At 44.8% G+C, this 12839-nt stretch overlaps 2 protein-coding genes and 1 long non-coding RNA gene across 7 annotated transcripts in view; 2 read left to right on the top strand and 1 right to left on the bottom strand.

Moving 5' to 3' along the window:
* The window catches only part of LOC100649079 (ELAV-like protein 2), a 40896-nt gene that overhangs the window by 25323 nt on the left and 2734 nt on the right, over nt 1-12839 (bottom strand). For 2 of the 4 annotated variants that reach the window (XM_048406561.1, XM_048406554.1), the window contains exon 1: nt 22-1549. The exons of the other annotated variants lie outside the window; for them this stretch is intronic. The gene's annotated coding sequence lies outside the window, so the exon portion shown is untranslated. Of the gene's footprint in view, nt 1-21; nt 1550-12839 lie in introns of those variants that run through there. 4 annotated transcript variants of the gene reach the window in all.
* Nucleotides 5586-6319, top strand: LOC125385276. Its single transcript, XR_007224351.1, has 3 exons — nt 5586-5674; nt 5739-6136; nt 6228-6319. It is a non-coding gene; the product is annotated as an uncharacterized LOC125385276 (long non-coding RNA).
* Nucleotides 6459-12613, top strand: LOC100649200 (cytosolic carboxypeptidase 6). 2 transcript variants are annotated; one of them, XM_012310578.3, is made up of 7 exons: nt 6459-6593; nt 9242-9606; nt 9674-10110; nt 10174-10377; nt 10494-10717; nt 11222-11417; nt 11646-12613. In XM_012310578.3, the coding sequence occupies exons 1-7, from the start codon at nt 6572-6574 to the stop codon at nt 11947-11949; spliced, it is 1752 nt and encodes a 583-aa protein (XP_012165968.3). In that variant the 5' UTR covers nt 6459-6571; the 3' UTR covers nt 11950-12613. The 2 variants fall into 2 exon arrangements, with proteins under 2 accessions (XP_012165968.3, XP_048262495.1); XM_048406538.1 differs by lacking the exon at nt 6459-6593 and adding an exon at nt 7844-9107.

The following is a 12839-nucleotide window of genomic DNA, read 5'->3' as shown; positions in this document are numbered from 1 at the left end:
TAAAGAAACAAATGAACATACCGGTTAACGATGAAAATCAGTGGTTGGAGGATGCCGATATCTGGGCGTAGAACGAAACGACGGTGGGTTAATGTTTTTTTTTTTTCGTTTTTATTAGTTTTTTTTTTTAATGAAGTGTTATCTCTGCCTTTTTTTTGTATATATTATCTATATCGCTAGATTTTCATTTCGTTGTTATCTCGTTTGATGCTCGTTCTTTGTTCCGTTTCGTATTTAATTTTCGTTCTTTAAACGACGATGTGTGCGTGTTTCGTTTATCCGTTTGTTCGTTTATTTTTCGTTCTGAACCGTGCCCGTGTTTTTAATTTAACCCGATAATTTTAATCGATTTTTAAACGGCCAAGTTTGTCGAATTACGGCGACGAATTACAAGTTCAAGTCCTTCTCCAGATATCTCTCTCGCACTTTCTTCGATCGACAACGAAGAATTACAGTCTATACTTTATAAAAACAATCGAACCTACTGGATACACGACGATCGCACGTACATATGACACTTGATTTTTTAATGTATCGACGAAACGAAAGGGGGAAAAAAAATGACGAAGAAAATCACGGAACACACCCTCTAGTGTCTCTCTTTCACACCCACCGGCCAACACTATTACTTCGTCTTTCTCCCTCTACCTCTCCCTTTCTCATCCGTACGTTTTCCTTTTTCCTTCTCCACAAGACCTCTTCCACCGACTAAAGGATCTTCCAGACGACGATTCCTGCTCTCTGTATTTTTAACACCAACCTCGTCAACGTATCGCACACTGAATTATCTTCGTGGAGAACCGGCGACGTATATTTTATCCTCGTAGCTTTAATTATCTTTTTCTTTTCCCTCGTTTTTTCTCTCTTTCTTTTTTAGACGAAGTTAGAAGGAGAACCGCGTGCACGTCGATCGAGATCGATCTTCGAGAAGCTGACCGTTCCAGGAGGCGAAGGGATAAAAATAAGGATCCGGGAAAGGGGGTAGAAATGGACGAACGAAATCATAAGATCCCCGACGAAGACGCACGTGAAAGAACGTGGTACGACGATCCAAGTCTGTTGACGAAATTTCTTTCTCCGTTGACCGATCGATTTGAACTTCGATTATTTCGTTTTACTCTCAGCTCGTTTTCTATTAATCGTGTTTTCTATTGATTACTGTTGTTGCTGTTGTTGACGTCCGTTGTACTCTTTTTGCCTTCGACCTTTTCGTTTCTCTTTTTCCTTCCTTCTTTCTTTTTCGTTAGTTTAAACGCGGTTCGAAGTTGTGCGTGAACACACGCGGTTTTCGATTAGTATCTCGTTGACACGTGGGCGGGAGAAAGCAAGAATGATTGATCGGTATATACGGTGAGGACGATTCTATATGTACCAACGATACGAACGTATTGTCGAATTAAAGGGTCAGAAATGAAGATATACAAGCAAATAGTAAGAATGTTGCGGGTATAACGGTGTCTACAACGCAATGCCTTTATGTGGTGCGGTAACTAAACTGACGGAGCCAGGCCCTGCCGCCAATCGCTGCACCCTCTGTTGCCCGCTGCCGCCACCGCCCCCGATGCTACTACTTCTACCTAGGCTAGAGGGGTGGGAGCCGCGAGGAGGATAGAGGTCGAAGGTAACAATCAAGGAAAGCACGTTGAATAGAGGAGGATCGACGAACATTGAGGAATGTACGCAGGCGCTGAAAAGAGGCAATGACTGCACCCTCTCCCTGGATCGCCACCACCGCTTCGATATCTCGCGGCACGCCATCTCTCGATGGAGGGGCTGCGATGGCCGCGAACACGGCCAAGAAAAACGGAGGAAGCTAAAGCGAGGAGAAAGGATGAAAAAAAGAGAGGTAAAGTCGAAAGAAAATAGCAAAAGACCGATCGAAGAAAAAGAAGAATATACGCGAGCGGATCGAAGGCAATGGCTGCATCTTCCCGATACCAGCAACTATGGTTGTCCGTTTGTCGACGCGGTTTGAAAGATGGAAACCGGGCCACGGAGAGCGGCGAGGAGGAAACGAAGAAAAACCGTGGCCGGAGGCGGCGGAATCTACGCAGGCGCCGAGTGACGAAGAAACGCGAAGTAATACTTGGTTGGAAATTGTCGTGACGTTAACTCATTCGACGTAAAGAGTTGCATGGATGTAACTACGACGGGGATGTATGCGTCAGAAGGAATTCTGACGAAGTAATAACTCTTGCTGAAAATAACTTTGCATCGTTCCACACTCCGCGTGTAATACTCGTTTGCTGATTCAAACAGGAACGCGAAAATACAAAAGATTGAGGAGTTTATAGAGACCCAAGGAGTCGCGTGCGTCGGACAGAAATCAAAGAGGATTGCTCTCTGACCTATCTGGACATTAGGATCGGCTGAAAAGCTGTTGAGACAAATACGCAGAGAAAGAGAGAGAAAATGAAATCGAGGGTAGTTGCACGACGCACGCAGGCGCTAGGGAAGGGTCGTGAACAATGGCTGCTCCCTCTGGAGATCCTCTGGACCTTGCAACCACCGATACTGATTGAAAGAGCACTCCCGGGGACCATATACGAGGAGGAGAAAGAAAGAACGAGGGATGGAAAGAAGTAGTTAATGGATAGCTGTTGATCGAACAATCGCCGTTTGGGACAAAGATTTTGGAAGAAAAAGGGAACTCTCGACTCTAAAATAGCAGGGCGTAGTTTGCATACAGGTGGTAGAAGAGCGCGATAAAAGGTTGGAAAGGGGAAAGCAACCGCCGCGCCGCTAGCTAGATGGCCCGGGAAAAGGTGTTAATCGCGAACTCGAGTGGAGGCGGACGGTACTCTCACAGACAGGGATGCTACAAAACAACTCAAGGACCGTTGTTTCAACGACGTTCGCCAAAAAAATTGAAAAGCAGAAAATTTAGAAGTAACGGTGAACACGAGATAGATACGTGGACGCGATTAGAGTCGACGAATAATAAATTCGACGTAAAAATATATTTGAATATTTCGTCAGAGAAATCGTGGTCTCGCCGTCGTGTTCCGAGGAACGGGGGTTGAATTCGAGGGGAAGAAGAAAAAAATGGCTAGACGTACGGGGGAGTGCACGTGCGCAAGCGCTACTCTCGAGGGTTGAAGAGGAAGGGGTGAAAATTCAGGCTCCGCGAACGACGGAAAGAAAAGAGAGTGGAGCGAAGGCTTGAAAAGGGGAAACGAGCGTAGGAGAGGCGGGTTGGTAGCCCGTGCAGAGCTCGAGAACGCAGGCGCCACGTTGAAAATGGAAACCGTCGTCCCAGGGGTTGACCTCCCTCTTGTACGAAAGAGCTTTTCGACCGTGCGAATGCGGCCAAATTTCGCCGTGCCTTTACCACATAGTTCACAACTATCCCCCCCTATCTTAATCTTCCCCAGTCCTCCCGCCACCCTTTTTTAACGTGCACGGACATCCACCAAATTTTCCAGAAAGTTAAACTCGAACCGATATTCAAAATCCGCTGATTCGTCCAATTCGTTCTTTTTTCCTCATTGAATATAATCGCTTTAACTTTTCGACTTTTATCCCTTGCGTCTCGTCCCCTTTGCCCCTGCCTCTCGTCACTTCTTTTTTTCCTTTCCCCTTTTTCGTTGTAGGCACAAGATATTACAGGCTCCGAATTGAATCAAGAGCCCCTTTTTTGTCGGAGCCCTAGCTACCTGGAGGAGGTGCATTCATCACGGAATATTGTAACGCTATCCCTAGCGGAATCTTGAGAGGACACGTGCTGCGTAAATGGGTCCACGTGCCTCGGGCATCGGTAAATCACACAATACGACGATGCAGCGCTAATGAAACGTTAACAAAGAAAAAAAAATCAAATTACGCATTTCCTATCGAAACTTTTGTTAGTTAAAAGTAGCACCCCACTTTTTCTGATCCCTTTATAGTAACAGCAAATATATGAAACAGTAAATGTTCGAATGCAATTCTATTCGGATAAGAACAATCTGCCTCTTTAACATGTACGTAAACGAGTAAAATCATAGTCTGCACTTGATCGACGATTATCTTATCTGTGATCGAGTACAAACGAGGAAAGTATCGATCGACAGGATAAAAAGTACGCGAGCCGACGTGAATATCATTTCCACGTTATTACTCGAACGGCGTCAATGTTAACGAACGCTCTGCAAAGAGGGCTCGCTAATGACTCGGCCTCGGAATTACGAACGTGAGTCGATCATCACGGCGGAAATAATTGGTTTGCTCGTTGCCGCCTGTTACATTCGCAACGCGAGATACAAGATACGCGGATGAAAAAGTCACGCTGAGAAAAGAGCTGCCCAGGAGGGGTCGAAAGAAAGCACAAACGGAGCCAGATAGGGGGAAAGACGAAAAAAATGAGGGGATGATAATCTAATGGTAAATAGCATGCATACGAGGACAGACACGGGCAACGGCGTAGCCTGTACAAATCTATTCCATCGTACTCTATAAATAGATGCTCGAAGAAAATGTAAGTATATGTATTAGATTTGAATTTAAATCAGAATATCACAATTTTAACTTGTGCCTCTAAAAATCATCATATAAATAGCTTCTATCAACTGAAATTACCATTTTACTGTCGAAACGAGATAGTTCCATACTCCGGTTATCTCCATTCGCACGAAACAAAAGATAACATCCAGCCGTATCGTAATACCAGATATTAAATCCAACGTGATAATAGGAAAATTGAAATTATCCGTCAAAATATAGTCCGGATGTTCGATGAGAACGACGACGTTAAAAAAATGCAGCCAGACAGGGATGGGGCAGACGGTAGCACCGCGTAAATCCCGAATCCCGTCTCGGGCAATTTATAACGCTCCTCCTCTTTGTCCCAAACTTCCGTTTGTTGAGTATCCTGGGAACAGGCAGTACCTAGCCCAATTGCCCCCTCTTGCTACGCCATTGGGCGTGGGGTGGCAAGAGGAGCTCGGTGCCCAACGGCACAGGGGTTTCGAATATCGATCTCTTGCGTTCTCCTAGTTATTCACTCTCTCTCCTACACTTGCACCGGCCCTCTCTTTCTCCTCGTTTCTCTCCCTCCACGTTGCACAGAGCTCGGCTGCGAACAACTCGGGGAACAGAGAGGGACGAGGGTGAAGGAAGGGTTCACCAGGAAGTCCCAGCCAAAGCCCAGGAACGGAGGACATTCACCAGCCGAACAAACACACGTACATGCACCTACCACCGATGCGAATCTTGCCCGGACCGCGACTCTCCAATCTTCAAATTCCCAACTTTTTACGCTCCCGATCCTCTGCTCGACGATCGATAAATACAGTTCTATCCAGATGAATTACAAAATCCACTCGACTACCGTTAAAATCCAAGATGTTCTTATTATACGTAGCCCTCCCTTTAGAGAGTGCTTATCCTAAGGATCGCCAGAGAAGGAGTTTATATCCCTTCAGAATTGTAACCACTTTTCGTTCCTTAATGGAGTCGTTTTTTTGTCGCGGTTAGAGAAGAAATACCTTGGGAATCCAATAATCCTTCATTCTATAAAAGTAATCTCTACAACTAGACCGTGAAATTCTATCAAACTTCTGTTTAACCAGCAATTTGGAAACCACTTTTGGATAGTTTTACGCGAGTTTTACCAGCGTGGTTCGGGCTAGTGAAAATAGTTCGCAGGACGAGCGGTATCCAAGAATTATGCGGGTTCATCGATTAGTGGACGCAGGTAGTTAACATAGTTACGCGTTGTTGGAGCATTGAACCAACTATTCGGGAATGTATCTTTTCAGAGGCAACAGCAAGTTTCCATAACTGCATCCCTTCTCCCGGTGACACGCTATATTTGCGCTTGCTCATCCGGGTGCTTGGTCAAACAATAAATATGCGTGACTTAAGCTCACTTTGCATGTTGCACGGAGCGGGTTGCGTGGACCCGGGAACGAGGCTGCACACGTGCATCAGAGACTGAATCCGTGCGTCTCCCCGTAGCCTGATAATCGAGCCAGGGTTATGCATGCGGATTACGTAGCTTCCAGACGCGTATCAAACGCGTGCCAAACTCGTTATTTCGAAATTGCGAATCTTCCACAATATAAAGGACGAATTATTCATTGTTCGATATTCTATGCGGCTCGTGTGTCCCGAACGTGTTCTTAAAAATCTTTCCCCACTCAGCATGTTACATCGAGTACGTAGAAAGAAGGACAAATATTCTTGCGCAAATATTTACCACAGAAACGATCGATCTTCCTGTTATAGATTGATAGATTGTGTTTCAGGGGTCAGATCTTCAGCTTTTATCCAAGCAAAATAAAATGCCACGCGTTACAAAGCACGGTTATGATTTTCCTTATATTTCGGCCGTACGACCGTCTCGTTAGAGGTTGCATTAGTTCTATGAACTTTCGTCGAAACTCTATACGTATAGCCAAGGGACAGTCACGCGAGACACAGAAAATTTCATGGCTGAAGGCAAAAAGGAAAAGAAATGGCAGCAGGGACACCTATCGATTCAACAAACCAAGGAAACCAGGCGCGTGGATCCGCCGTTAGTATCGTCCAGTCGATGAGAAGTTGAGCCTCGTGTGGACCAGTTCGGGACAAGTCAAACTCCGCTCTCGATATGTCCGACGCTGAGGAAACTGGTACGTACTATGCTCGATCCGTCTTCGAGAATTGTTCGTAACAAGCTAGAAACCGTTCCGTGACTGAAACGCGAGCACGTAACACATGCCACATCGTCTATCTGCGTGATCGCACCTCTACACGAGAGAGAAACGTTTTGTCTATAAACGTGTGCTTCTATATTTCGACGTCGTTTTCCGATAGATCTTCTGTGATCCGTCAAGCCGACCGAATCACCGACTCAAGGAGCAGTCACGCGAGGATCAACGCTAGCTCGATGCTTATTGCCCTCTGACATTTGGCAGGTGTTCCTCTTTGGAGACCAATTCGCCTTGTGATATAACATATAGATCGCAAAATTTACCGCAGAGGAACACTTTCTCGGTCGGTTTTCCACGTGCGAGGGGTGGCTTTCCCTTTGTGACTCGAAGCTGCCATATCCTTCCCTGTTCCAAGCTATTATTACCGCTCTGGTCGCCTTTTTCTCTTTCTCTCTTGACCTAACTTCCGTTTTCCGCGTCACGGAATAACGAATAAAGTAGAAGGAAGCCTCTTATAGTTGGATTCCTCTAATTTCGTTCGATCTAGATCGCGATCCAGGGAAACCGTGTCGAGGAGAAAAAATATAACGACCGAGGCCGCTTTTCCTTTTTTTTTCCCCTCGTAGCCGGAACTGTTGAAGATTTAGTATGAGTTCAGCGGTGCGTATCACAGTGTATCCTCTCCCTCTCTATCCTTCAGCCACCCTTGCCGTCCCCTTGATTGTTCCGTGCTTTTCTGTCCAGCCTCTTTGTCCCACTTTTAATTGCTCTTCCCAACCGTCAGCTCCAGAGTGTCCTCAGACCTTTTTTCCCTCCAATTTCCCAGGAATTTTCTCTTTTTTTCCCTCTTGCTTCCACAGCCGCAATCGAGGCGAGACAACACACCGCAGACATTTGCCTGGGCAAATTGTAGAACGTTTCCCGGAGGTGGAAGCTTGTCCCGTCGTGGATAAAGTGTTGCCATTAATGCCAAGCTATCAACCTTTGTCGTTGTCCAGCCTTTCAAGAAAAAAAATACCTAACACTAAATTTAAATGGCCGTAAATCGAGAAAACTCTACGGAACGAGACTTCGTACGATTTTCTACGCTTCTATCAAATCTGATCGAACGAGAAACGAGTCACTGTCGGTCACTAGCATTGACTGGCTAAGTTCACGTGACTCGTGGTATAATGGTCAGGTTTTGCGTCAATCGATGAATAATTGATAAGAGAATTGTGCAATCTCAACGGAAATCCACTATAGCCTAACCGACTGAGTTTAATTTCCCTTTTTCTTCGTGCTTTCGTTCCTTCCAGGCTATAGACGCGTAGGTTTTAGCTGGTAGATGTGTCATTTACGGGCATCGTACGAACCGCATGGAAATAGATATCGAACAAGCCTGATTTAGAAATCCGCACGCGACACGCTATGTACCCATCAGGGAAAGAACAATGCATGATAGAACGGAGCAGCTAGACTTGAGACATCACGACGTGTATTGTCGAAGACGTGACGTGGACGTTCCTGTCTGTTTCTTACTACTTCGAGCACGCGCCACGTGGATCTCGCCAGCCCTAATATAATCTCTTCGCTTCTTCGAATCGTTAATACGCGAGAAAGAATAGATCCAGAACGCTATAATGCACTAGATACGTGGAAAACTATCAGATAGATTGAAAGAATGAAAGCTAAGAAGCCGTTTAAATCCGTGGAGGATGGTCTTAAAAATTTCGTATTAGATCAGACTTTAACACAGTCCCTGAGAGATACAGATGATACAAAGATGACTTTAATCTATGCTGCTATTCCAATTTTTATATATAAATACCATACAAAAAACAGGAGAAATGCGAAAAATATTTCGTGCGTATCTCGTACATGATCCACGACCTCCGCACGGTTGGAAACTAAAGTTCATCGCTCAATTTCAAATTCCGGCGTTTCGTGACCAGGAGCAACAGCGCTCTCACTCGCCACCTTCGTTCGTTCCCACGAGCGCGAGATTACGAAAGGATACGAAGATCGGATTTAGAAATAGATATCAACGAACCGAATTTACCGAGCACCAAAAGTAAATTGCCGATCTAGCCTCTTTTCTTCGTCTAGATTTCGATCAACTAGCTTCTCGTGACCGCAAACGACTTTGTCCGTTTCGTTAAAGCCTGCTTTGTCGATCCTTTGGGATCTTTGACGCGTGGCAGCCACGCGAATTCCCGCCAATCTTGCTCGATTGAACCGCGCGAAATCACGAACCTAGGCCACACGAGAGATTCCTCGCACGAGAACCGACACGAGAATTAACCGTAACGTGCTGATCCAACGGCACGATCGGTGTTACAGCCTTTATCCACGTAGGTGGTAACACCCACCATAAAAGGTAGTTTAGACCCAGAGGAAAGTCAGTCTGTTGCCACGTCTTCTGCTTAGTGGATCAGCGCGTTTCCTCTTTCGGAATGGCTCACGGGGAGGGTCGAGATCCGTTGGAACATACCAGCCTCTATCAAAGAGCTGGTTCGATCCTTTTTTATCTATATTTCGTTTCGATTAATTCTTTTCTTCTTTGCTACTTAATTGCGCTTGATTGAAAACGTTTTTAACGAATTACAAGGATGTTGAGTACTACAAAGAGACGTTTGACTGTGCAGAGAGCGAGGACAGTGATACAGAAGGAGGTATGGGAAACGTGAACAAAATGATAATGCGACCACCGGGACACAGCGGAAAGGCGAAGAAAGGACACATTTGTTTCGATGCCTCGTTCGAGACCGGTAACTTGGGCAGGGTGGACCTTATCTCAGAATTCGAGTACGACCTGTTCATCAGGCCTGATATCTGCAATCCGCGACTTCGCCTGTGGTTCAACTTCACCGTGGACAACGTGAAAGCGGATCAACGAGTGGTCTTTAACATAGTTAACATATCGAAGAGCGCAAATCTGTTTCGAAACGGAATGACGCCGTTGGTGAAGAGCAGCAGTAAACCAAAGTGGCAAAGGATTCCCAGAGACCAAGTGAGTTGCCGTCTACAGAAAACGATGAAACCAATATCGAAAAATATTCCACGAAACTTTCCTCTAGGTATTTTACTACAAATCGGCGCAGCACCAAAACCACTACGTCCTCAGTTTCGCCTTTTCTTTCGACCGTGAAGAAGATGTGTATCAATTTGCTTTGACCTATCCATACTCGTACAGTCGCTATCTGGCACATCTGGATAATCTTTGCACCAGGTTAACGTGTACAAACAGGGAAACCTTAGCCACGTCGATACAAAAGAGGAAAATCGAATTGGTCACGATAACTTCAAATCTGGAAGACTCTCAAGAACATTCAAGGAGGGTGGTGGTCGTTCTTGCCAGAGTACATCCAGGCGAGTCACCCTCTTCCTTCGTTTGCCAAGGTCTAATGGACTTTCTGGTCAGTTCCCACCCCATCGCCCAAGTGTTGAGGAATTATGTCGTTTTCAAGATAGTGCCGATGCTAAACCCTGACGGCGTTTTTCTTGGCAATTATAGGTAAATAGAGAATCCTCTGCCAAACGAGAAACAAACGAGCGACAGAATGTTCTCTTGTTAAAGATCCACTCTGATGGGGCAAGACTTGAATCGTTCGTGGAACAAAATCTCCGATTGGCTGCATCCTGCTCTGGTAGCGATCAAACCGATGTTGAAGAACCTCGATAAGAGTTCCCGTACACCATTGGACTGCGTACTGGATTTGCACGCTCATACCAACGCTACGGGACTCTTCGTTTATGGAAACACCTACGACGACGTGTACAGGTATCTCTAACCGTTTTTCTTTCTCCTAAAGAAATTTCCTCGAGATATTCGTAAAGAAAATAAGATCCTTCCGTTTCCAAATGACACTATCTAACCAACGGCTGCCAGCCTCTCAGGTACGAGAGGCACATCGTGTTACCAAAGTTGTTAGCGCAACACGCCGAAGACTATGAAATAGGGAACACGATGTACAATCAGGATCCCCATAAGGCTGGGACCGCGCGTCGTTATCTGTGTTCCATTCTCAAGGAACATGTAAATTGCTACAGCATCGAGGTATCGATGTTCGGATACACTAGGAAATCAACGCCTGGAATATTCCCGTACACCGAGGAAGGATGTATCCTTTGATATCTATATTTATTTTCCGTAAATACGTGAATTATTTTCTACTTGTGTACGAGCATTTGTTTCGCTTAAAATTCTCCAGTCGCGTCTGTCTTTGGAATTCTTGCAACAGAATGTTTCACGAATCTAGAATAATCTATATATGTTTAAACGAAAATATTCAAGTGTGTTAACCCGATAGATTCAGTTGGTATCTAGGTAACCAACTAACTTTATATTGCGACAATCTTGGAAATGGTAATTAATCACTCGGAAGGCAAACCGTCTTGAGAGCATTCCAAACGAAACAGCTGTTAAGCCGCACGGTTATTTCGCTTCGCTCCGTGTTTTTCGAGCGAAATTAAGCAAAGTACTATTGAATAATTTATAACACGGTCAATTAAAGCGAAAGCTTTGCGTTAAAAAGTTTGGATGCCAATCGATCATCCGGTACTTAACGTAGGCCTGTGCTACGATGCGATGAATCAACTATCTTGACTTCCCAATTATATCACAGATTATAGATTAGGCCGCAATCTGGCTCGTGTATTCCTAGAATATTACAAACTGATGGGCATCATACCCGCCGGTCTTCCCGATCAACCATCAACCAAACGAACAAGGCAATCACGAACAAGACATCGAGTTCTTAGAGAACCTAGACCGAAGACATCCAGAAAACCTGCGCCTATACATCTGGCCAGTATTCACGAGTAATTTCACTCCCATTACTTTTTTATAGAAATTCATACGCCTCTTCTTTACTCTGCTGCTATTTTAAGAAAACTCTCAAACTCTTCTTAATAGAAATAGCTATGTAAAATCTACTATATAAAGATAAAATAATTTCATTCTACGAGTTAATAGCTGTGGTTTAAGAATCAGGATAGAATGAAAATGAACAAGTTGGATGATGAAATCCGCATGGCCGTGATCGTCAGGTACTTTCAAGAGGAGACAGAGATGGCCGCGAGCGGCGGTTACCGATCGATGAGCGGCACGCGGATGAGCCAGCTTGGGACCGGAATTGGAAGTGGAACGGGCGTCGGCGGGTGCAGGAACCGGAGCTACAGGTTCCGGAGCCCCGGGGCACCGCTCGACAGGGTGCAGGCCCTGTCCAGACATCCCGCCGAGCCGAGGCTCACCATTATCGATTTCAATCAGCTGACAAGGGGCGGTTTGGAACTGGCTACCAGCAAGAACAGGGCAAAGGTCGCTCGAAAAGCCGCGAAGTTGAACAGATAGCGATCTCCATTTTACCTCAAAGCGTCGTCTTAGCACCGATAATCGATAGGTAAAATAATTCTTTAAAAAGAACTTCGAAGCGTCTGATTCGATTTAACTAACGTGAACCGCTAGATTTAGACTCTTCTTTGCGCAAAGAAATTTTTAAAGAATGCTACGAATTAAAAATTTCTCCCTGAAGCTCTACGATAACGTGTACTCGCGGTCTTTCAAGAATTTGTAGGTGATCGATCGACGAAAGAAGAAGAGAATAGCAATGTAACGTAACCATGTGTAATCTGAACCCAATGTCGATCGTATCAGTTTCGTAGAGAAGCTTCTTTACACGGTGGTGTAGGTTAACGATTACCTCAATGTACACACAGAATTGATGGATCGAGTGGTATACGAAACTGCCCAATGCCAATAACGTCAATCGGTGATTCGTGTACGCTGTATCGAATCATAAAGAGTCGATTTGTAGAGTTGTTACGTTCTTTTATTCCTATACACGCGCCACTTCCTTTACGTACATATTTCTTAGTACGCCCGACCGATCGGTTTATTCACTGAAAACTATTTTTACAAAGATGTTCGCGTTCCTTTGGTTTAACGACAATAAGTCGAGACTCGTATTGTATAGCAACTTAGAATTACAACAATAAAACAAACATATAAATGCTAAGGAGAAAGGGAATAAAAAGCATGCACAATCCTTTTTACTATCTGGTACAATAATTGAATAAAAAACGTAACCCCCGAACGAGACAAATTCTGTCCATCGTTTACGCGATTTCCCGTCTTTAAGACTGAAAATTTATCTCGTGGATTATAATAGAGATTCTTTACATCGCAATGATAACGGTGTAAATGAGATCGGATGAAACGGTAATCTCGTCCAAGGGTTTCTA

Source organism: Bombus terrestris, chromosome 1 (genome assembly GCF_910591885.1).
Source record: "Bombus terrestris chromosome 1, iyBomTerr1.2, whole genome shotgun sequence".
NCBI classification, from domain to species: domain Eukaryota; kingdom Metazoa; phylum Arthropoda; class Insecta; order Hymenoptera; family Apidae; genus Bombus; species Bombus terrestris.
Note: the sequence above shows the minus strand (reverse complement) of the source record. Positions and strands in the feature narration are given on the sequence as shown.

Excerpts from the sequence above, each read along its gene's own strand:
- LOC100649200 (XM_048406538.1), top strand. The coding sequence starts at position 9,050 with ATGGCTCACGGGGAGGGTCGAGATCCGTTGGAACATACCAGCCTCTAT. Across the intron at positions 10,378-10,493 it reads ACCTACGACGACGTGTACAG|GTACGAGAGGCACATCGTGT; the intron begins GTATCTCTAACC and ends CCAGCCTCTCAG. Across the intron at positions 10,718-11,221 it reads CCCGTACACCGAGGAAGGAT|ATTATAGATTAGGCCGCAAT; the intron begins GTATCCTTTGAT and ends ATTATATCACAG.